Source organism: Salvelinus sp. IW2-2015, linkage group LG35, assembly GCF_002910315.2.
Source record: "Salvelinus sp. IW2-2015 linkage group LG35, ASM291031v2, whole genome shotgun sequence".
NCBI lineage: Eukaryota > Metazoa > Chordata > Actinopteri > Salmoniformes > Salmonidae > Salvelinus > Salvelinus sp. IW2-2015.
In genome coordinates this window covers 11,530,091-11,553,205 of record NC_036874.1, presented here as the reverse complement: position 1 = coordinate 11,553,205, position 23,115 = coordinate 11,530,091, and the positions used below count along the sequence as shown (strand labels likewise).

Below are 23,115 nucleotides of genomic sequence, written 5' to 3'. Positions count from 1 at the left end.
TAATCAGTAAGTTGATTACTTACTTCTCCCTCAATATGCAGAATAGCATACACTGATGACAGTAAGTTTCCTTTTTTTCTTCTGGACTCAACGAAGAGAGACACTTGAGCTACTTGAACTGCTAGTGGGTTATGTATGTGACATTGTAACACCTGATGCCTTTCTTGAGGATAGCGCAGCAAAGTGCTCACCAATGCAGAAAATACAGGTGTTTTTATGTTTCTCAGGTGAGAGCAGCTCTTGCTCAATATCAGCCAGACAAAGGTTAAAGACACAGTCCATACATTTGATTTTCACCCTGAAATGCTCTGGAGGACTGAGGGGGGACGTGTTTGCTAGTGTACCCTTCTTAAAAAACAAAGAATAAGACAAATTTGACCAAACATGTACAAAGAATATACTTATACTTATTGGTGTAAATGTTTTTTTTTTGCTTGTGTTTATACTTGGTCTGGCCACCAGGGACAGAGAGAGTGTGGACTGTCCCTTTAATTGAATGGCAGCCCCAGGTCAACCCCAAGCAGGGCAGTTGTTCTAGTGTTGTGTGTATAACATGTTTCTCTGGTGCCCTTGCATTGAGCCCATAGTGAAAACAAATCCTCTGCATTCAGGCACGCCATAGTTAAGTATTTTGTTTCCTATGTTTGTCGCGCAAAATAGCCTAGCTCTTGTCACTTGTTTTGATTGTGAATGTACAGTACATATGGTTTTGAATAGGCTACACAGTGCTTAGCCTACCTTTTTTTATTTTATTTCTCCATACAATTCTATTGGGGAACTATGGTCACAGTCAGTGTGACTCTGAGAGACAGGCACATGCCCCTTTGCCCTTCCAGTCTTAGATGTGTTTTGTAAAAAATATACAGTTTTTGTCATTGTTGTTCTGAATCCACTGCCTGCAAGTCGTTGTTCAATTTGTGAAATATGTGTCATTTAATTACCCGTTAAGATGTTGCCTTCTATTGCTTTAATGTAACTAAATAATCAGTCATTTTTATTTAAATTWAATTWAAATTTAATTTATTTATAATCAAAGTCATAATTGCTYAATGAGTCTGTGGTTGTGGCAAAAAATAATTGGGGGGGTCCCCTTTTTTTAGTTTGAGCACCAGCCCCCCAAACAGTATGTGCACGGCCCGGTTGCGAGATATTATTGTAGCAGTTCTGCTGTATTCTGCTGTCGCTGAGTTTGTCAAATGATTCTCCATGTTCACACAAAACGTTCCATGAACATTCCAACGCAAGACAATTGTCTTGGATCTTATGGTACCAAAATGGCCGGCCATCAAATGATCAAACAGAGTTTGTTGAACTGTATATCCATGACTGTGGCTGCAGCCTGTCCTCCTCAGATAGACAAGGCTGATAGGCCAACACATGAGCGTTGTCACTCAGGGGGTTTATGATGATTCCGTCAGCTGAAGTTTCACTGGATCCAAACCTGACCTCAAGTGGTTTTAAAGGGGCTAGAGGAAGAACATTGGCTCGTACACACGCACACACACAAACACACACACACACACACACGCGCGCAACGCACACACACGCACACCAATCAGTAGCTTATGGCTGCTAGCAATAATTGCCCCTCAGGGATGAATTAAGTTGATTGAATTGAATTGAATCCCAGTCCTGTAATCCTGTCAACACAGGTGGGTCAAGAGTGTACAGACTTCCACTTCTTTAGATATGATTGCATATTACCAACTGCAGTGCGAGGGAGGAGGGACAAGTATCAAGGGACTCCAATTGTGTACTTTTTTTCTCTATCTCTTTCTGTGTGTTTGCGTGTTGGTAGTAAGGATTGTGGAAACTAATTATTGTGGAATCCTTGCTTCTGTTGGTGTATGATCGATCACTGTTGAGAGGGCGTGTATGTTCTTGTGTGTGTACTAGGGCTATGACGCTTCAACTGTTGCTGGTTATTGCTGAGTCGAGGGGAAAGATTAGCACTACAGTGTGAGAGATTGAGTGAGTGAGTCTGCAGACCTCGGACTTGAGGGTTACGCATTGTGTCACCTCCAGATAGGACAGTAGTTGTATAACACACACTAGAGCTGCGGCCATAAACTGAAAATGATCGACATGACCATACCGACCATGCTGATATCGTTCATTACGATAAGTAGCCTATACTAGAGAAATGTGAAGTTTGAAATGAAATACRTTTAGTTAATATGGGTGATTTGTTAATGGGACACGTGATGGCTACAATCATCAAACTAGTAGTAGTAGTTTAAAGCGTAATACAAAAAAACTGGTGCACATGAATGTTATAAACTTATTGATCTATTTATCGGTATCGCATCAGTTCAGGACATTTGCACAACTGGATCGCCCAGCTTTAATACTCTCACTCACTCACTCACTCACTCACTCACTCACTCACTCACTCACTCACTCACTCACTCACTCACTCACTCACTCACTCACTCACTCACTCACTCACTCACTCACTCACTCACTCACTCACTCACTCACTCACTCACTCACTCACTCACTCACTCACTCACTCACTCACTCACTCACTCACTCACTCCTTGGGACTGTCTCTGATTCTTCCACTCTCTTATCGCTCCTGCCACTCCTCTGCAACCAAGAACAATTTTCAGCACATTAACACACAAATGTTCAGCTTCCTCTTCCTCTCTATCATACCTGCCCTTTCCACTTAATTATGTCCCTTTCTACTCACTTCTTTTCCATCCTTTTAAGTTAGTTCTTTGTGTTCTCCCTCCCTCCCTTCCCTCCTCCCTCCCCCTCCCTCCCTCCCTCCCTCCCTATCTTTTCTCTGTATTGTTGGCCATGGGCACTGGTCAAAAGTAGGCAATAGGGTGCCATTACAGACTCAACCCTGGTGTGTTTGTTTAGCCTTTGTTTTGTTGCTTTTGAATAGCATCTGTGTTGACATGACAGAATGGACTTTACTCCTGCATGACTCTCTCTCCAACACTACAGTCTCTCTTACTGTTGATAGTGTATCTCAACCGGATAATGCAAACGTCCGTTTGGGTCATATGGATGTGAGTCAGTCTTGGTTTAAACAAAGATTTCTCCTCACCAGCATTCACTCTAATTTTGCCCTCTTCCCAAAGCATGACCTCCATGTGGTGTCCATTACATGTAATATCTACATTTATGGAATGAAAGTAATAGTATCTAATAACTTCACCATATGGAATTTGGCATACGGTATTACTTTGTCAAATATTTATGTGTAATTATGGGTATTGATGAATGGTAGCCATCCTCTTCAACATGCGTGCATCCATACACACACACACACACACGCACACACACATACACAATTAAAAACACAGTATATACATAATTCCTGCATGCAACCATTCACTATTCTTCTATAAACAACATAGTATTGTGTGTCCTGTGTACAGCTCTGTGAAGTTATATACCACACACTCGGACTGTTTTCCATTTCCTCACTGGAAATATGACACTGGCCTCTGACATTTTAGAACCCACTTCCTCCCCCCTCTCCCCTCTCCCCCCACTCGTCTCCTCTCCTCCTCCACTCTCTGTCCCCCTCTCTCTCCCTCCTCTGTCTGTCTCTGTGTCAGTGTGCCAGTCTGTGTTTGGAAGCCCTCACTCATATCAGAGTTGTATATTTATCTCCATGCCGCCACTCTTCCAGGCCCCATCGCCTAATAAGGCCTGTACAGGGAGAGAGAGAGAGAGCAGGAGGAGAGGAGCGAGAAAGGGAGAGAGAAGAGAGGAGTTCAGGGAGATGAAATGAGAGGAGTAGAGAGGGAAAAAGGATAGGGTGGGAAAGGTTTGGACAATGGGAATCCAGACTATTTTCCCACGTGTGTGTTTGTGTCTGTGTGTGTGCATGCATGTGATTGTGTATGTGTGTACTTGGTTGCTGCCTGTGAGTGTGTGCACTCGGTTTGCTCGGTCGTTACTTCATATTTGCTGCTATTTAACTACTGCTTACACTTGTATGAGCAAGTGACATAAAGACATTCAATAACCTAGTTATTGCTGAGAATTCTCCATCCAAGACCTCAGCAGTGATGCAAATCGTTCATAATGTGTCTTTGTGTTGTGAGCAGTGTATAGTACTATGTACAGTGTATAGTACTTCAAAGGCGAATCCCCTTATTTCTATATATATCTGTGTATGGTTATTGTAAGACCACATCATTGCACTGACTCAAATTTGTGTTCCATGCTTCCCCACAATGCACTTCCAAAGCTGGGAGGTAAATCGGCATTGTTTACTGTACAGTACCCTCTGTCCATACAGCAAAAGCCTTGTGCTAACAGTCCTTGTCCTGAAATACAATCCCAAACCACYTTCTCTTTCACTATCGCTTTTTCCAGGGTGTTTTCTCCAGTAACACCTTTTCTGGAAGTCAGGGGGATATTCTGCTTTAAAGTGCTTAGTGCTGCTGACACACTGGTGTACTGCTCATAGTGTAGTATCACTTCTGTGAACTGTCACCTGGTTCATTTAGCTCTTAACCATGCAGTGTATTGAATTGCCACTATATTCAGGGTGATGATACCCCGTTGAAGTTCACATTCAGAATTGGCAAGGTAAGGGTGCTGGTCAAGGTTAAGGATCCCGGATCCTATACTGTACTGTACCACTCATCATCCCACCTTCCATCTCTTTCTATCCTATAGAAATGCCCCTCCACAATATGGACACCCCGAGGAGCCGATGGGAGCAGGGCTTGCGGCCGCCGTGGGYCGCCCGATTGGCTGGAGGGCAAAGCCCCRCCTCTTCAGGGGTGGAGTCAGACACAGAGAGCAGCAGCACAGAGAGCGAGAGGGTAAGGAGGAGTGGGTCTCACGTTAACTAGTGTCCGGCGGTTGGTTGTTTACACTGGTAATGTGGTCAGAGTCAGACGCTGCTATCCAAAGCGACTCAACGTACACATCAGTGTATGTGTCCAACGCTGGAATTGAACCGGTAACTTTGGTGCCGCAGTCATCGCACTCTAACCAACTGAGCCATCGGAATGACTGTTAGATCCAGGTTGAATAGTCTCTTTTCAATCGTCTGTGTGTCTCTTTCAGTCTCCAGCCAAACGGTTAGAGGCGCGGTCACCGAGGATCCTACCGTTGCCCTCCATGCTGCAACAGCGAATCACAGAGATTGACCAGCAGAGGGAGGAGCTAAAGATAGAGGTGAGACACTGATGGATTAATGAATGAACAAGTTAAACCCTCAAGGGCCTGATTGTGTCTCATATCAAACAATTTTTATGAACAGTGGTGGCTGTTCAGTAAATTTATCTGATGAAATTTGATTCTGGATCTGTTCACAACAAACCAACTCCTTTTTTCTAATGTCTCCTTTTCAAAGCACATTTCTGCATTCTTCATTGTGGGACACACCTCTCTCTCTCTCTCTCTCTCTCTCTCTCTCTCTCTCCTCTCTTCTCTCTCTCTCTCTCTCTCTCTCTCTCTCTCTCTCTCTCTCTCTCTCTCTCTCTCTCTCTCTCTCTTCTCTCTCTCTCTCTCTCTCTCTCTCTCTCTCTCTCTCTCTCTGTGCTGCCACTCCAGCTGCAGCTGGAGATAGCCCTGTTGGAGGCGAGCTGCAGGAGGAGAGGAACGAGCTGCGCAGACACACTCGTATCTACAGACACTGCAGGAGGAGACACACAGACAGACGGACAGACAGAAGGTCAGTAGTGCTGTCACAACAAGGAGCATAAGGAGCAAGACAGACGCAGACAGACTGACGGATGGACGGTTAGCTGTCCTCCTGCAGACAAGACTCCATTCAATACCAACAGGGCCACAGGTCCCGTGTGGCTCAGTTGGTTAGAGCATGGCGCTTGCAACGCCAGGGTTGTGGGTTCATTCCCCACGGGTGGACCAGGATGAATATGTATGAACTTTCCAATTTGTAAGTCGCTCTGGATAAGAGCGTCTGCTAATGACTTAAATGTAAATGTAATACCATCCAAAGCATCCTGTCTTCAGGCGGTATGTTTGAATCTCATGGTTTGGGACCGGAGAGTGATATGGCCTGTACATGAGTAGCTATAGCAGTGAGGTAGACACTGAGTCACTTCATGTGACACTATAGGCCTAAGCTATGGAATAGTGGAATGAGCTGACAAACAGATGGATCTTTATATAAGGGATGACTGTCCTCTCTCATCCCTCACCTCCTATTTTCTCTCTTCTCTCTCTCTCTCTCTCTGTCTGTCTCCTTTCTCTCCTCTCTCTCTGTAGGAGCGAGCCAGTCTGGGAGTGGAGAGGGCCCGGGTTAGGAGACTGAGGAAGTAGTCTGGAGGAGGAAGGAGACACTTGATCCCCCAGTCAGCCAGAGGGCCAGAGAGAGCAGCTACTGGTCCAACTACAACAGGTGATTTACTGATCCAGGAACAGTCCACTGACTGGGGTGGTATTCATTAAGGCACGCAATGTTTTAAAACGTTTTGCAAAACAAAAACAAAAAGAGCGCTTAAGTCCAGGTTGTCCCTACCTGTTTCAGTCCGTTTCCTTCCGTTTGGTACCTTATCAATAGTACCCAAAAAGAGAATGCACTGCATCTTCTACCTGTTTGTCTGTCTAGATGTAGTTAGGGTAGTTTACAGGTAGCCTAGCAGAGTGACATCACCTGCCCTGAGACCTGAAGTGAAGTCAACTTTGTGCAGTGGAGAGCTAGCTTTTGGTCTTGCCTCATATACAGTTGAATTCAGGTGCTAGTGACAGCATGGTTTCACACTGCCTCTGGTTAGAACTCATTTCACATCATGTGTTCTAATTCTAGCCTCTCTGGTCATTGCATGTTCTTTCTTGTCGGCGGTACTAGTTATCTTTGTAGTACCTCTTCTACCTGATAGGTCAAAGTGTCATAGAGGTATCTGAGACAGACATGCAGGCAGGCAGACAAAGGGTTCATTGTGCATTTTGGCAGTGACACTGACATGGCATGTCATTCTGATGACAGTGGATGTGGCACCCTATTCCATATGGCACCCTATTCCCTATATAGTGCACTACTTTTAACAAGAGCCCAATGGGGCCTGGTCAAAAGTAGTGTACTATATAGAGAATAGAATAGCCTTTGGGACACAAGCTTGAGACCGACGACTTGGTTTAATGGTCTTGAATGGAGTGGTCCGACCAGTTGTTTTTTGGTTTAGTGTTCTAAGCCACAGGCTCTTTCTGTACTAATCAACAGCTTTCTTCCATTTTCTGTCTGTTCCTCTCCTTCTGCATCTTTCCTTCATCACTTWCTCTCTCTCTCTGCATCTCTCTCTCTCTCTCCCTCCATCCCACTCTCTTTCTCTCTTTCCCTCCGTCCCTCTCTCTCTCTTCCAGGAGAAAGAGATGGTGGAGGCAGCCGGCCGGGTGTTTGAGGACTGGGAATTCCGTGTCCTGGAGAGCGAGGCCGGAGTAGAGGAGGAGGAGAGCGAAGGAAAGATAGAAGGGAAGGAGAGAGGGAACGAGGAAGATAAGGAGAAGGAGATCTCATGCCAAAAGCATGCTGTCACCTCAGCGCAGGTAAGCCAGGGTTGACAAATAAGAAGACGACAACATTTCAGAGAATCTCACAGCTCCAAGCTGGTTCTACTAGTTTGGTTAGAAGCTTATCCCCCACCACAGACTCTCTCTAAATGCCCCCTTCCTCTCCCCCCCCCAACGTTAGTCACTCTCTGTTTGGAAACGGCTCCTCACAAGTAACCCCCTTCCCCCCAGCCTCCTCTTCTTAAACTGAGACATGAGCGTGAACTCGCCCTTCTCGTCACACTCTATGGTATCACCCTCCACTGTCACGTGACTGCACAAACAAGTTAGGCAATTGCATCAGAGGCCACTTTGGGAGGGATGGAGGGAAAGTGGAGAAAGATGTATAGATGAAGGGAGAGCTGGTCAATTGAGGAAATGTAGGAGGAAAGGAGAGGGACTAAAAGTAGAGAATGGAGAGAGATGGTAAAAGGGGTATGGTGAGAGTGGTGGGGAGGGGTTGAAGAATAAAAGGAAGGATTGTATCGTGAGGGAGCGAGAAGAAAGAAAGAGGATAAACTTAGGATATCATGTGATGAGGTGGAAAAGTGGGAGAAYAGAGAGAGAGAGAGAGAGAGAGAGATGAAACAAGTGATAGTGATGAAAAGAGGGGRAGAGAGAGAGAGAGTGGGAGAGAGTTGATTCAGCTGCACTGTGGCCTTGCTTGGGTTGACAGCTCATCTCTATACCCCCCTCTCTCTCTCTGTCTCTCTCTTTATCTCCTCCTCTCTGACATATTAACTGTGCTGAGCTGACATCCCGAATTCTCTATTCCCTGTCATCTCCCACTCCTCTCCTCTGTCATTCATCCCTCATCTCCTCTCATAACTCAAATGGATGTTGGAAGTTGTGCCATTGAACACACCTAGAGTAACTGACTATTGACATAAGTCATGAGACACAACAGATAAGATGCTGTGCACATTTAAAACAACAACTCTAATAATGCTAACAACAACATCCTCTGTCTAACATGCCACTGGACATACAGTACATGAATGACAGGAGACAGAATGATGTGGTGTTTAATATTAAGTGTCTGACGTTTCATTTGTCGATTTCTTTTCTTTATTCATCGATTTCTTCAGGAGCGAGTCCAGCAGCTTGAGAAGCAGTTGAAGGAGATGGAGCGAGAGCAGGATAGAGAGATGAATGCCTTCAAGAAGGAGAGGAGAGAGTTGCTCCGCACCACTCAAAGGGTAATAAAGGGAACAAGGAATGATGATCAGAACTTTATCATAGTTTATGTATTATTTATCAGGGAAATTATAATTATGTCTTATATTCCCGGTGGTTCAAGTATGATACATTTAATGATTGTCCCTGCTTGTGCCATCAAACCCCTGCAACTTATCCAGAACACTGCAGCCCKCCTAGTTTTCAACCTTCCCAAGTTCTCTCATGTCACCCTACTGGTCTACTGACAGCTACTTTATTAAGGAGAAATGTACTTTCTATGCCTGTAATATGTAGTTGTACCACCTAGCTATCTTAAGATGAATGCACAAACTGCGTATGCTAAATGACTACAATGTAAAATGTAAATGAAGTGCGTGGAAGCTAGATAAGAATGTCCAATGTTGCCAGTGTTTTAATTCAATATTCATAATGGTTGTCTGACGCGCCAAAGTGTGTGATTTGTCAACTCCCTGCTTGGGCAGTGATATGGTTTGTTGTTGAACCAATGACATGCCTTTGATTAGAATCATGACAGGGCGAGTTGAAAAGGGGGAGGAGACTAGTTAGAGATGGGGAAAGAGCATAACTGAGCATAGAGAGTGAGAGAGAGAGAGAGAGAGAGGCATGACTGAAGAAAGAGAGGGAGGAAACAGGGAAGAGAAAAGCAGAACAGGGGAGGGTGACTGAGGGAGAGAGAGAGGGAATGAGGGAAGATAAGCTGAGAGAACTTAAAAGCGTCGCAACAACACCGGTAAGCGGAGAGACACCACAAATCAAATATGCATGCTTCAAGTGTCTTTAGAATGTGTTAATCAGAAATGGCATTTAATACAGGCTAAGTGTGTCAGTTAATACTAGGACGAGAGAGGGAGCGAGGGAGGGAGTGGTAGATAGGGGGAGRAAGGAGRGACAGACAATGTGTTTCTGTACAACTGTGTCTGAATACAATAAGACTTTGTATGAYATGCTAGGGTAGTCATATGGATAGTAGTCACTAATGAGAAGAGATGGAACTGTTTTTGGCAGAGAGAAATTGATTTMATTCCTCTCATCCAGACACGAGAGAGAGAGACTGAGACGGGTTCACAGAGAATGCATACCGCTTCCGAATTGCTTATGTGTCTGTGAGTCAGGGAGAAGGGGTGGGAGGGAGGGAGGGAAAGCGAGATATAGTGTGTGGGAGATAATTTTTAACTCATTAGGGTGGTTCCTGAGAGCTGGCATGCRTTTTCCATTCTCAGTGAGTTGCAGAATGTCTTTTACTACCTGTTACACTCCTACTATGTCATTTCATTATGTGTCATGGCTAAATGTTGACACAACCGTCTYAGTGTGTCGTGTGGTCATCCAGGTCTGATGACTGACGGTTTGGCCAACCTAACTGACATGTCTAGGTTATAACAACAACATTCACTTGTCTATTTTTTCACTCTCCTCTTCACGGCTGAGTTTATGCCATAACCGGTTTTATAACGGTCACACTCCCATCTCTTATCAGGTCTTGAAAGAGAAGAAGCCACTCGCTGATTGGTCCAACATCCCCAGCTCGGTCCCTTGCATGATGTCACTCTCGCCGCTGACCATTCACAAATCACCTCAGGTATGTTGCCGGGCCGTTACCATTGACACGGGTCATGTTTTCCWGTTGTACGTGACACATACTGTACATAAACACTGATTTGATTCACTTGTTGTTTTTCTCCCAGTAATGTACTGAAACACAAACTCACAGTGTTATTCCCTAACTTCAGGAACAAGCCAAAGAATCTGCCAGTTTACCCCGAAGACGGAGCTCGCACCGCAACAATAAGCTCGCGGATAGGCCGGTCTCGGCGCAAGGTGAGCTATGATGGGTGTTTAATTATGAATTCCTTTGTGTTTTTCATTTGCTTTACTTCAGAGCATTTTTACGTATTTGCTTTCTCTTTCTCTTTGATCCTCTGTCTTTGTCTGTCTACTTGTTTAGTTCTACCCCATCTCTCTCTCTCTGTCTCTCCCTCTCTMATTCTCTCTCTCTCTCTCCRTCTGTCTCACTTTCTCTCTGCTTCTCTCTCCATCTCTTTGTCTCTCTCTCTCCATCTCTTTCTCTCACTCTCCCTTTTCAGTTTCTGCTAAGGCGTGTCAGTAGCAGATGTAGCTGTGTGTTATTACCATGTCGTGAGCAGGATATAGCTGTATGAACTGGATGAGCCAGTKGGGGTACTAGTCTATGGCTGTTCTTTAGAAATTCAGTTTGTTTGTTTGCTCCGCTGCTGCCTAAATCCCATTTCCACGATCTCTCTAACCCACTGTGTGTGTGTGCGCTGTCATCCATTCTCTCCTCTGCTCTCTCCATTCTCTCCCCCTTTCTCATGCTCTCCTTACCCTGTCTCTTATATAATATAATACGTGCTATGTGTGCTGTTTTTGTGTCCCTTCCTCTTTCTCTCTCTCTCTGTCTCTCCATCTCTTTCACAGGGCTGGTGAGAATGGTACCTGACAGTCCGAGCCCAGAGCGCTTCACTTCCCCCCTCCCCTCCCACCGGCACAGCAACGGGCACAGCAACGGGCACAGCAACGGGCACAGACCTGGGCCCAGCAATGGCAGTGATCTCCTCACCCCCTGTAACAGTGCTAGTAGCTCCCGTGCTGCCAGGTGAGTGGAGGGGGAAAAACATCTAAAATCACAACGTTTAAAGGAACATGTGATTGTATTGTAAGTGAATAAGAGGAGGTATCTGATTGGCTGTCAGGAGGAGAGGGAAGGGATGAGTTGTCTGTGGAAGATTGATTGGGTGATTGGGTCAGAGTGGAGATGTAGTTGATGTGAGGTGGAGTGTGATAGACTGGTCAGGTGAGTTTTCTAGGTGTGTGTGAGTGAAATATAAATGCTGCTCTCAGTCTGTGTGGGCGTGTGTCCATGTGTCTGTATGCTTGTACATCTGCGTCTCTGACGACAATAATGACAATAACTCTGCTGACATRTATGTATTTTTCCTTCTCCCTCCAGCCCGAGTCTGGGACTGTTAAACCTGGTGGAGATTGAAAGGAGACTGAGGGAGGCCAAGGCAGAGAGAGAGAGGCTTCTCAAAGAGAGGGTGAGTCACCACCACTAACATCCCATATCACTTCAGACACACAGCTTTAGACATGCCAGGTCATATTCATTAGGGCACACCGTAACAAAACGTTTAAAAACAGTTTGTTTATTATTGGACAGTTAATTCAGGTAGTCCCTCCTTGTTTCAGTCAGTTTTCTTCTGTATGTTGCTTAATGAACACAACCCTGTTGTGTGACCACTGACTGATTACCGTACGTAATTAACATGACCACCAGAAGAAAAAACACTGTGAAATGGAAGAACACTTCATAGAAAATGAACATACACTCTCCTATGTATTTATTTGAAGCTAAAAACTTGTTTTATATGAGGCGTCAGTACAGAATTTCACCTTTTATTTTAGAGTATTTTCATACATATCTGTTTTACCGTTTAGAATTGAATGCACTTTATTTGTCTAGTGCCCCCATTTTGAAGATGTCATAAGTATTTGGGCAAATTCACTTATAGTGTATTAAATGTAGTCAAAAGTTTAGTATTTGGTCCAATATTCCTAGCACACGATGACTACATCAAGATTGTGACTCTACAAACTTGTTGGATGCATTTGGAGTTTGTATTGGTTATGTTTCGGATTATGTTGTGCTCATTAGAATGGTATCATTTTGGACTCACTTTTATTGTAAATAAGAATAGAATATGTTTCTGAACACTTCTACATTAATGTGGATGCTACCATGATTACGGATAATCATGAATGAATCGTGAATAATGATGAATGAGAAAGTTAGATGCACAAGGATCATGTCCCCAAAACATGCTAACCTTTTAAGGGAATTTGTCCAAATACTTATGACACCTTCAAATGGGGAGATAGATACATAAAGTGCTTTCATTTCTAAATGGTAAAACAGATTTGTATGAAAATACCCTCAAATAAAAGGTGACATTCTGTACTCATATAAAAATATAATCTCAAATCCAAAATGCTGAAGTATAGAGCCAAATTAAGTTTTAGCTTCGCTGTCCAAATAAATACGTAGTATGCCTCAGCCTAGATATTGTACTTCATCTTAATCCCCCTGTTGTCAATACAAGTATGCCTCTTTCTAAAAAATAAAAAATAATTGAAGAAGGTCTTTGAAGGGAGGCACCTTCTCCTCCAATATGATTGATAAGGACACGAGGAGATAGGATGCAAGGATGTACAGAAAGGATAACTGAGATAGAGCCTGTGGGTTGATCCAGGAGGAGAGGAGGCAGGTGGTGGTGGAGGAGAGGAGGCAGAGAGAGCTGGAGGGCCGAGGAGCAGCAGAACCAGTAGAGTCCCAGACCAGGCTAGTCCCTGACCCAGAGGAGCAGCCCAAAACCACCAGTCCTGTCCCCAGCTCCCCTGAGGTACGTCCGTCTGCTCTGGCTGTGTCACGTTCCTGACCTGTTTTCCCTTGTTTTTGTATTTGTTTAGTATGGTCAGGGCGTGAGTTGGGGTGGGCATTCTATGTTATGTGTTTCTATGTTGGGTTCTATGTATTAGCCTGATATGGTTCTCAATTAGGGGCAGGTGTTTTACGTTTCCTCTGATTGAGAACCATATTAAGGTAGGCTGTTCTCACTGTTTGTTTGTGGGTGATTGTTCCTGTGTCAGTGTTTGTACCACACGGGGCTGTTTCGTTTCGTTTGTTAGTCTGTTCCTGTTCGTTGCGTTCTTCGTTGTCTGTAAGTTCACATGTTCAGGTCTTGTAACGTCGTTTATTGTTTTGTAGTTTATTAAGTGTTTTTCGTCTTCGTTATTATTATTTAAATAAATCATTATGTCTTCATACCTCGCTGCATATTGGTTCTTGGTTGGTGGGTGATTCTGTAACGATTGTCTATGTTGATCCAGGAGACAGGAGACAGGCTGGCTGCCTGTCTTTCTGTCTGGTTGCTCTGGCTGTCTGTCTGTGTGCTCTATAGCGCTATACATCCTTTCTCCAACCTCTCCTTTTTCCCTGCTTATTGCGTCCCCAATCTGTCTTTCTTTCTGTCTGTCTCCTTTTCACTAACCTTGTAATGTTGATCTGTTTTATTTGGCATATTTATAGTGAAATTATATACATTATACTCATTATTCTTCTCAGCGCTCCCTACCTCTCTTCCTCTCTGCGAACTTTGACCTGCGGGCCCACGTGGAGTCGCTGGGTCATGGGGTGGCGGGGTGCATGGGCCTGCGTATGTCCCCKCGCCGCTGTGCYGGCTTCTTGACCAAGCGWGGSGGGCGGGTCAAGACCTGGAGGAGGAGGTGGTTCCTCTTCGATATGGACCACAGGCGGCTAGCCTACTACACAGGTGATGAGACTGTGTGTGTGTTGGATGTTGGTGTGTATAAGCCTAAATGCTAGGGCTGTTGTGGTGACCCTATTACCGTCACACCGGCAGTCATGAGTCATGACCGCAGTAAAATTCCACCTGACCGTTGAGTCACGGTAATCTCATGTTATGCACTCTGGACATGCTTTGGTAGTACCCAACTTGCTAATGACCATCAGGTCCTAACAGCCTGATACTCATGGCTCTATTGTCCCTCTAACCACTCTGACATCAATGCMAATGCCATCGAAAATCACATCAAACACTTATCATCAAAACAGCATCATGCTTTTAAAACTAACCTCACTGTGATGATCAATTTGAAGAAGGAAGTTCAACAGCAGTTTGAAACAGTGTAAAACATGATCATTGTAGTTGTTCTTTCAAAACCTAAGACAGGGAAATGGACAGCTTTCTAAGGTGATGATTAGTTAAAAACATCCATAGGCATATTATAGTTTATGCATCAATATCAAATCAAATCAAACTTTCTTTTTCACATGCGACGAATACAAATTGTGTAGACCTTACCGTGAAATGCTTACTTACAAGCCCGTAACCAACAGTGCAGTTCATGAAAGAGTTAAGAAAATATTTACCAAATTAACAAAAGTTAAAAAATAATAAAAATTACACAATAAAATAACAAAATACGAGGTTATATACAGGGTGTAACGGTACCGAGTCAATGTGCGGGGATACAGGTTAGTCGAGGTAATTTGTACATGTAGGTAGGGGTGAAGTGACTATGCATAGACAATAAACAGCGAGTAGCAGCAGTGTAAAAACAAAWKGGAGGGGTGAGGTGGGGTGTCAATGTAAATAAATCCGGTGGCCATTTGGTTAATTGTTCAGCAGTCTTATGGCTTGGGGGTAGAAGCTGTTAAGGAGCCTTTTGGTCCTAGACTTGGTGCTCCGGTACCGCTTGCCGTGCGGTAGCAGAGAAAACAGTCTATGACTTGATTGACTGGTGTCTTTGAAAAATGTTTGGGCTTTCCTCTGACACCGCCTAGGTCCTAGATGGCAGGAAGCTTGGCCCCAGTGATGTACTGGGCCGTACTCACTACCCTCTGTAGCGCCTTACGGCCAGATGCCGAACAGTTAACATACCAGGCAGTGATGGAACTGGTCAGGATCCTCTCGATGGTGCAGCTGTAGAACATTTTGAGGATCTGGGGACCCATGACAAATTTCTTCAGTCTCCTGAGGGGGAAAATATATTGCCGTGCCATCTTCACGACTGTCTTGGTGTGCTTGGACAATGTTAGTGATGTGGACACCAAGGAACTTGAAGTTCTCAACCTACAGTGCTTCTACACCTGCATTGCTTGCTGTTTGGGGTTTTAGGCTGGGTTTCTGTACAGCACTTCGAGATATTAGCTGATGTACGAAGGGCTATATAAAATAAACTTAATTGATTGATTGATTGACAGCCCCGTTGATGAGAATGAGGGTGTGCTCGGTTCTCCTTTTCTTGTAGTCCACAATCATCTCCTTTATCTTGATCACGTTGAGGGAGAGGTTGTTGTCCTGGCACCACACGGCCAGGTCTCTGATCTCCTCCCTATCGTCGTTGTCGGTGATCAGGCCTACCACTGTTGTGTCATCGGCAAACTTAATGATGGTGTTGGAGTCATGCAGTCATGAGTGAACAGGGAGTACAGAAGGGGGCTGAGCATGCACCCCTGAGGGGCCCCCATGTTGAGGATCAGCGTGGCGGATGTGTTGTTACCTACCCTTACCACCTTAGGGCGGCCCGTCAGGAAGTCCAGGATCCAGTTGCAGAGGGAGGTGTATAGTCCAAGGGTCCTTAGCTTAGTGATAAGCTTTGAGGGCACAATGGTGATGAAACGCTGAGCTGTAGTCAATGAATAGCATTCTCACATAGGTGTTCCTTTTGTCCAGGTGGGAAAGGGCAGTGTGGAGTGCAATCGATATGGCATCATCTGTGGATCTGTTGGGGTGGTATGCAAATTTGGGTGAGTCTAGGGTTTCTGGAATAAGGATGTTGATGTGAGCCATGCCCAGCCTTTCAAAGCACTTCATGGCTACAGACGTGAGTGTTACGGGTCSTTAGTCATTTAGGCAGGTTACCTTAGTGTTCTTGGGCACAGGGACTATGGTGATCTGCTTGAAACATATTGGTGTTACAGACTCAGACAGGGAGAGGTTGAAAATGTCAGTGAAGACACTTGCCAGTTGGTCAGCGCATGCTTGGAGTACACGTCCTGGTAATCCGTCTGGCCCTGCGGCCTTGTGAATATTGACCTGTTTAAAGGTCTTACTCACATCAGATACGTAGAGCGTGATCACACAGTCGTCCGGAACAGCTGATGCTCTCATGCATGCTTCAGTGTTACTTTCCTCGAAGCGAGCAGAGAAGGTATTTAGCTCGTCTGGTAGGCTTGTGTCACCGGGCAGCCTGCGGCTGTACTTCCCAACTAAAGTTGCAAAATAACTCTGAATCTAGCATAATATTGGACCTGTTTCAAAATGATCACTTTTACGCTCAACATAGCCACTTCATATGCCCACTCACTCCGGGAATGGGAAAAATATCCTTTCTATTTTATTCAGATAAGTTCAATTATATTATTCTTGCTATAAAATCATATAATATAAAATAATGGCATAAGACTTAGAATAATTTCTTGTCAGCTAAATGAACAAGCCTAAATCCCATGGCCCTCAAACTCAAGTCAGTGCCACTGCATTTTTTCATTGTTCCCCTCTAATTGGGACTGATTTAGACCTGGGACACCAGGTGTGTGCAATTAATTATCAGGTAGAACAGAAAACCAGCAGGCTCCGGACCTCGTAGGATAAGAGTTGAGTATGCCTGGCCTATGACATTGAGCATAGCCAGATAACATACAGTAGGCCAACTCATATTCTGTTCTTCTGAAATATATTTTCTTCACATCATAATGTTTCAATAGACCTGCCTAAAATCAATAATGGATTTATTGTGATGGTGTATATTCAATTGATTTATTATACTTTTTTAAATGTAGATGTTGCAAAGGCTTCGCACCAGCGGCTTGTATGCGTGGAGGCCTGGAGATGCTAAATGTGTTTATGTTAATTGCCGGTCAATTACTGTGAGACTGGCAGTCTTTTGCATGACAATAACCAGCTGACAAAATGTAATGACCACAGCCCTACTAAATGCCTATGTGATTTGTGTCTGTCTCTCTCTTTCTTTCTCTCATTCTCTCTCTAATTGACTATTGTTTACCTTCAGACTGTGATGAGAGGAAGCTAAAGGGGGTGATCTACTTCCAGGCTATAGAGGAAGTCTACTATGACCAYCTGCGCACAGCCACTTCAGTGAGTCCTCATATACAGTATTTTATCACCATAGAGAGGGAACAATGTGCCCATGATATCACCACAACTGTTAAAGAGATGATCCATTCATGCATTCAATGCTTGACACCAAATCCCCAAAATTATGGCTCTCCCACCATTCATCTCACTCTCTCTCTCTCTCTCTCTCTCTCTCTCTCTCTCTCTCTCAGTCGCCGCGGCCCAGCCTTACGTTCTGTGTGAAGACGTACGAGCGCCTCTTCTTCCTGGTGGCGCCCAGCGCCGAGGCCATGAGGATCTGGATGGACGTCATTGTCACAGCAACAGACGAGCACAGCCGCTACTGACCTCGACTTTACACCTGCCCCCTTTCCTGTGTCTGTCTGACCTACCCCTTGGGCTGAACCTCCATTCAGCTGGCTGACTTGGCTAACCTGGCTACAGTTTCAGCAGTTTACATTATGTGGGGAAAACTGCAATCTTCACCCTCCAATGCGTGTAGGACCCAGCTAGGCTGCCATTTTGCTGCCTGAACTTTACGTCATATGAGTGGTGGAGGTGAGGAGTGATGAGCAGAACATAATGTTCAGTAAAGCTCTTCCTGAAGGACCTGACATTTGATTCTGGATAGTATCTTAGGAGCTTTGATGACATGGGACTGAGTGGCAGACTGTTACAGGTTCTGTGTGGAACAAGAGACGTTTAGAGGATGGAGGAGGGACAAGGCCATGGGAATATAAAGACGTGGAAGTGCAAGCTGGAGCAACCATTGGACATCTTAGAGTCAGTGCCAACCATGATATACTGACAGACAAACCTTTGATGTCTTTTTATTAGTCTCAAATCAGGATTTAATGGTTGGTGTCTCTCTAGCAGCTGTGTTTGAGCTCCCTCTTGTGGCCATATTGAAGTGTTGAAGTACTACAGCTTCCATTGAAATATACAGGTAACTGCCAAAATAATGGAAACACCAGCATAGTGTGTCTTAATAGGTCGTTGGGCCACCACGAGCAAGAACAGCTTCAATGCACCTTGGCATGGATTCTACAATGGTCTGGAATTCTATTGGGGGGATGCGACACCATTCTTCCATAAGAAATTTGATAATTTTGTGTTTTGTTGATGGTGGGAAACGCTGTCTCAGGCGCCGCTCCAGAATCTCTCATAAGTGTTCAATTGGCTTGAGATCTGGTGACTGAGACAGCCATGGCATATGGCTTTACATCGTATTAATGCTCATCAAAAACATTCAGTGACCACTCGTGCCCTGTGGATGGGAGCATTGTCATCCTATAGGGGCATAGCCATGGTAGACAAAATAATAGCCAAAATAATGGCCTGCTCAGCATTTTTATACATGACCCTAAGCATGATGGGATATCAATTGTTTCATGAACTCAGGAACCACACCTGTGTTGAAGCACTTGCTTTCAATATACTTTGTATCCCTCATTAACTCTAGTGTTGCCATTCTTTTGGCAGTAACCTGTACATGTACAGTGGGGAGAACAAGTATTTGATACACTGCCGATTTTGCAGGTTTTCCTACTTACAAAGCATGTAGAGGTCTGTAATTTTTATCATAGGTACACTTCAACTGTGAGAGACAGAATCTAAAACAGAAATCCAGAAAATCACATTGTATGATTTTTAAGTAATTAATTWGCATTTTATTGCATGACATAAGTATTTGATACATCAGAAAAGCAGAACTTAATATTTGGTACAGAAACCTTTGTTTGCAATTACAGAGATCATACGTTTCCTGTAGTTCTTGACCAGGTTTGCAAACACTGCAGCAGGGATTTTGGCCCACTCCTCCATACAGACCTTCTCCAGATCCTCGAGGTTTCGGGGCTGTCGCTGGGCAATACGGACTTTCATCTCCCTCCAAAGATTTTCTATTGGGTTCAGGTCTGGAGACTGGCTAGGCCACTCCAGGACCTTGAGATGCTTCTGACGGAGCCACTCCTTAGTTGCCCTGGCTGTGTGTTTCAAGTCGTTGTCATGCTGGAAGACCCAGCCACAACCCATCTTCAATGCTCTTACTGAGGGAAAGAGGTTGTTGGCCAAGATCTCGCGATACATGGCCCCATCCATCCTCCCCTCAATACGGTGCAGTCGTCCTGTCCCCTTTGCAGAAAAGCATCCCCAAAGAATGATGTTTCCACCTCCATGCTTCACGGTTGGGATGGTGTTCTTGGGGTTGTACTCATCCTTCAAACACGGCGAGTGGAGTTTAGACCAAAAAGCTCTATTTTTGTCTCATCAGACCACATGACCTTCTCCCATTCCTCCTCTGGATCATCCAGATGGTCATTGGCAAACTTCAGACGGGCCTGGACATGCGCTGGCTTGAGCAGGGGGACCTTGCGTGCGCTGCAGGATTTTAATCCATGACGGCGTAGTGTGTAACTAATGGTTTTCTTTGAGACTGTGGTCCCAGCTCTCTTCAGGTCATTGACCAGGTCCTGCCGTGTAGTTCTGGGCTGATCCCTCACCTTCCTCATGATCATTGATGCCCCACGAGGTGAGATCTTGCATGGAGCCCCAGACCGAGGGTGATTGACCGTCATCTTCAACTTCTTCCATTTTCAAATAATTGCGCCAACAGTTGTTGCCTTCTCACCAAGCTGCCTGCCTATTGTCCTGTAGCCCATCCCAGCCCTGTGCAGGTCTACAATTTTAACCCTGATGTCCTTACACAGCTCTCTGGTCTTGGCCATTGTGGAGMGGTTGGAGTCTGTTTGATTGAGTGTGTGGACAGGTGTCTTTTATACAGGTAACGAGTTCAAACAGGTGCAGTTAATACAGGTAATGAGTGGAGAACAGGAGGGCTTCTTAAAGAAAAACTAAGAGGTCTGTGAGAGACGGAATTCTTACTGGTTGGTAGGTGATCAAATACTTATGTCATGCAATAAAATGCTAATTAATTACTTAAAAATCATACAATGTGATTTTCTGGATTTTTGTTTTAGATTCCATCTCTCACAGTTGAAGTGTACCTATGATAAAAATTACAGAACTCTACATGCTTTGTAAGTAGGAAAACCTGCAAAATCGGCAGTGTGTCAAATACTTTTTCTCCCCACTGTATGTCTGTATTGAACATTTGTATATTTTTCATCTGTCAAAAGGGCTGTTCAGAGTCAATCAAAACACTGACAGATCGTTCAGTTCTCAAAATGGATTGTTTTTTGTTTTTTTACAATATCAACACAGAAATACTATATGCTTACAAATATGTATTATTATTATTGTTATTATTATTGTGATCATTAAAGGTTATTCATACACTTTTGGTGATCATACACTTTTGGTGAAAACCTTCCCTTACTGATATGCGTTGTCTCAATGTCTATTTGAAAACTACTTTTTAATTATGCTTTTTATTTTTATTATTTTAACTTTACTTTCCTGCCAGACAGCTATAGAGCTATACAAACTGGCACCCACAATTGTATATACATATTTCAAACAGATCTATTAACTATGGTATTGACCGTTTCAAATGGATTGCCCCCAGCTGTTGTAACATGAAGAGGTGGCATATTTATATTAAAAACATTATTTTGATGATTTTAATCATACTATTTCAAGATTTAGTCCCGACACAAATCTAGGGTTGCTACCCGAACCGAACCATTCTTTCGGTTCGGTTCCCAGAGAAGCGACCCAGGTGTCAGTCTTTTTGTTCTGTGTCTATGGATGCAACCCAGTCGTTTGTTCTAAATGTTCCATTACCATACTACCTGGCAATGTTCTTGCTTGCTAGCTAGCCAACTATGGCTAACTGACAGTCACGTCAAATATGGCACAGGTGGATATAGAATTTGAATATTGAAACACTGTTGCAAATGTCGGAGAGACAGACAACAAGGTTTATACAAATCTCTGCTGTTGAAAACTAAATGTTAGTCTCAAAAACAATGTTAGACAATGTCTAGATGCTTTTTATAGTGGAGATCAAGTTTATAACTTGCCTGGATGAGCTGACGAAACAGTGGATTGCGCAATCAGATGGAACAGAGTAAATAGGCATTTTAACGTCATAGATTTATCTGGTAGGGAATTTGTGGGAAAAACCCTAGCTGGAATGCACTTTTAACCAATCAACATTCAGGATTAAAAACACCAGATGTATAAACTTTATTATACTGTACACTGATTGTAAAAACATTTTWTACAACGGGTGGGTCTAATCCTGTATGGTGATTGGTTAAAACCACATTCCAGCCGGTGTCTATTGCACAAATTACTACCGGCTAAATCTATGACATTAAATGCCTATTTTCTCTGTTCCGTCTGACTGCATAATCCACTGTCTCGTAGTTTGTGGTGACTAAATATCTAGTTTTTCTTTCAAACTTGGCTTACTGTTTTACTGAGTTCTAGATACAAACCATAAGCATTCTTTCTCATGATTTCACTTTAGCTCTTTTAAATCGTTCATGTGCAAAAAAATAACTGAGCATTGTATTTCGGAAGATATTGTTTCTGTGTTTTTTGCTATCCATTCTTCAGTCTAAACTGTTTATTTCAGATGCTCTGTGCCAAAACCAAAAGGTGGCAGTGTTGATGCCTCCAATTATAGAGGCTCTGAGTGGATCTTGTGTGCTCATTCCATGTAGATTTACACTGGAGTCTACATGTTAGTCATTCCTCACTTGTCCATGTAAAGGAACATGGACTAGAGGTTTCGGGAATACAGTGTTAGAGACAGTGTTATAGATTGTGCTGGGGACTTGCTTGAGAAGGGCTGCACCACTATCCTAAACATCCCTTATCCCCGTTCCTACCTCTCCCAATATTACCTCAACCTTGAATAAGACAACAGTCTTCCGTCTGTATTTTCTGAAAGCATCAATATTGATGTTAAAGGTACTTGATTACTATTTTCAACAGTTCTGTGTTTTTATTTCTGGTGGTTGAGCCTAGTTACTGTGTTCACATGTTTATGCAGCTGGTTTATTAATAAGTTGGAGAAATGATCAATAAGGTGGAGAAAGAGTGCTTCGTTTCTTGTCACTTAATTTAGGAATAGTAAAGCAACCCATTTGGATTCGACAACACTTCCGGTAGCTACTCACCACAATGCTAAAGGTCACATTCTCATGGAATCCAATGGGCTGCTATAGCATTAGCTAGCCTAGCATGTGGTGTAATATGAATGGCATATTACGCCCCATCCCCATTTAACGATTATCCTATTCTCTGTATAAATCAGTTACAGAGTCTGTGGATTTGGTAGCTAACAAAGTAACTTAAACATCTCCCTGTCATATTCATCAGTTTCATCCATAATATGTGGAGTGGTCACTGTCCTGTGGATTCTAAGTGTAGTCTTCAGAGTCTACAAGCATACCAAGTCAAATTAAATTACGTACTTACCTAAGACCTTGTATTTCATGGAAATCTTTTAAAATGTGTATATAAATATATACAGTGGGGAGAACAAGTATTTGATACACCGCCGATTTTGCAGGTTTTCCTACTTACAAAGCATGTAGAGGTCTGTCATTTTTATCATAGGTACACTTCAACTGTGAGAGACAGAATCTAAAACAAAAATCCAGAAAATCACATTGTATCATTTTTAAGTATTTAATTTGCATTTTATTGCATGACATAAGTATTTGATACATCAGAAAAGCAGAACTTAATATTTGGTACAGAAACCCGTATGAAAAAACTAAGCAGGTCTGTGAGAGCCGGAAAATTCTTAGCTGGGTTTGAGTAGTGT

The 23,115-nt window shown here is 43.6% G+C and overlaps 2 protein-coding genes across 2 annotated transcripts in view; both read left to right on the top strand.

Moving 5' to 3' along the window:
• LOC111959203 (pleckstrin homology-like domain family B member 3) overlaps positions 1–20,951 on the top strand; it is a 26,080-nt gene extending 5,129 nt beyond the window's left edge. Inside the window, 17 exon segments of the mRNA XM_023980693.2 lie at positions 4,651–4,799; positions 5,047–5,157; positions 5,536–5,560; positions 5,563–5,601; positions 5,604–5,656; positions 6,214–6,264; positions 6,266–6,346; positions 7,309–7,491; positions 8,583–8,693; positions 10,172–10,273; positions 10,425–10,512; positions 11,131–11,308; positions 11,663–11,750; positions 12,963–13,112; positions 13,835–14,042; positions 17,308–17,393; positions 17,585–20,951. Of these exon segments, the coding sequence (XP_023836461.2) occupies positions 4,653–4,799; positions 5,047–5,157; positions 5,536–5,560; positions 5,563–5,601; positions 5,604–5,656; positions 6,214–6,264; positions 6,266–6,346; positions 7,309–7,491; positions 8,583–8,693; positions 10,172–10,273; positions 10,425–10,512; positions 11,131–11,308; positions 11,663–11,750; positions 12,963–13,112; positions 13,835–14,042; positions 17,308–17,393; positions 17,585–17,719 (1,836 nt within the window). The 5' untranslated portion in view covers positions 4,651–4,652 and the 3' untranslated portion in view covers positions 17,720–20,951.
• Positions 18,082–23,115, top strand: part of LOC111958683 (vascular cell adhesion protein 1-like) — a 26,999-nt gene continuing 21,965 nt past the window's right edge. The window contains exon 1 of the mRNA XM_070437414.1: positions 18,082–18,155. Coding sequence (XP_070293515.1) covers positions 18,082–18,155 — 74 coding nt within the window. The remainder of the gene's footprint in view (positions 18,156–23,115) is intronic.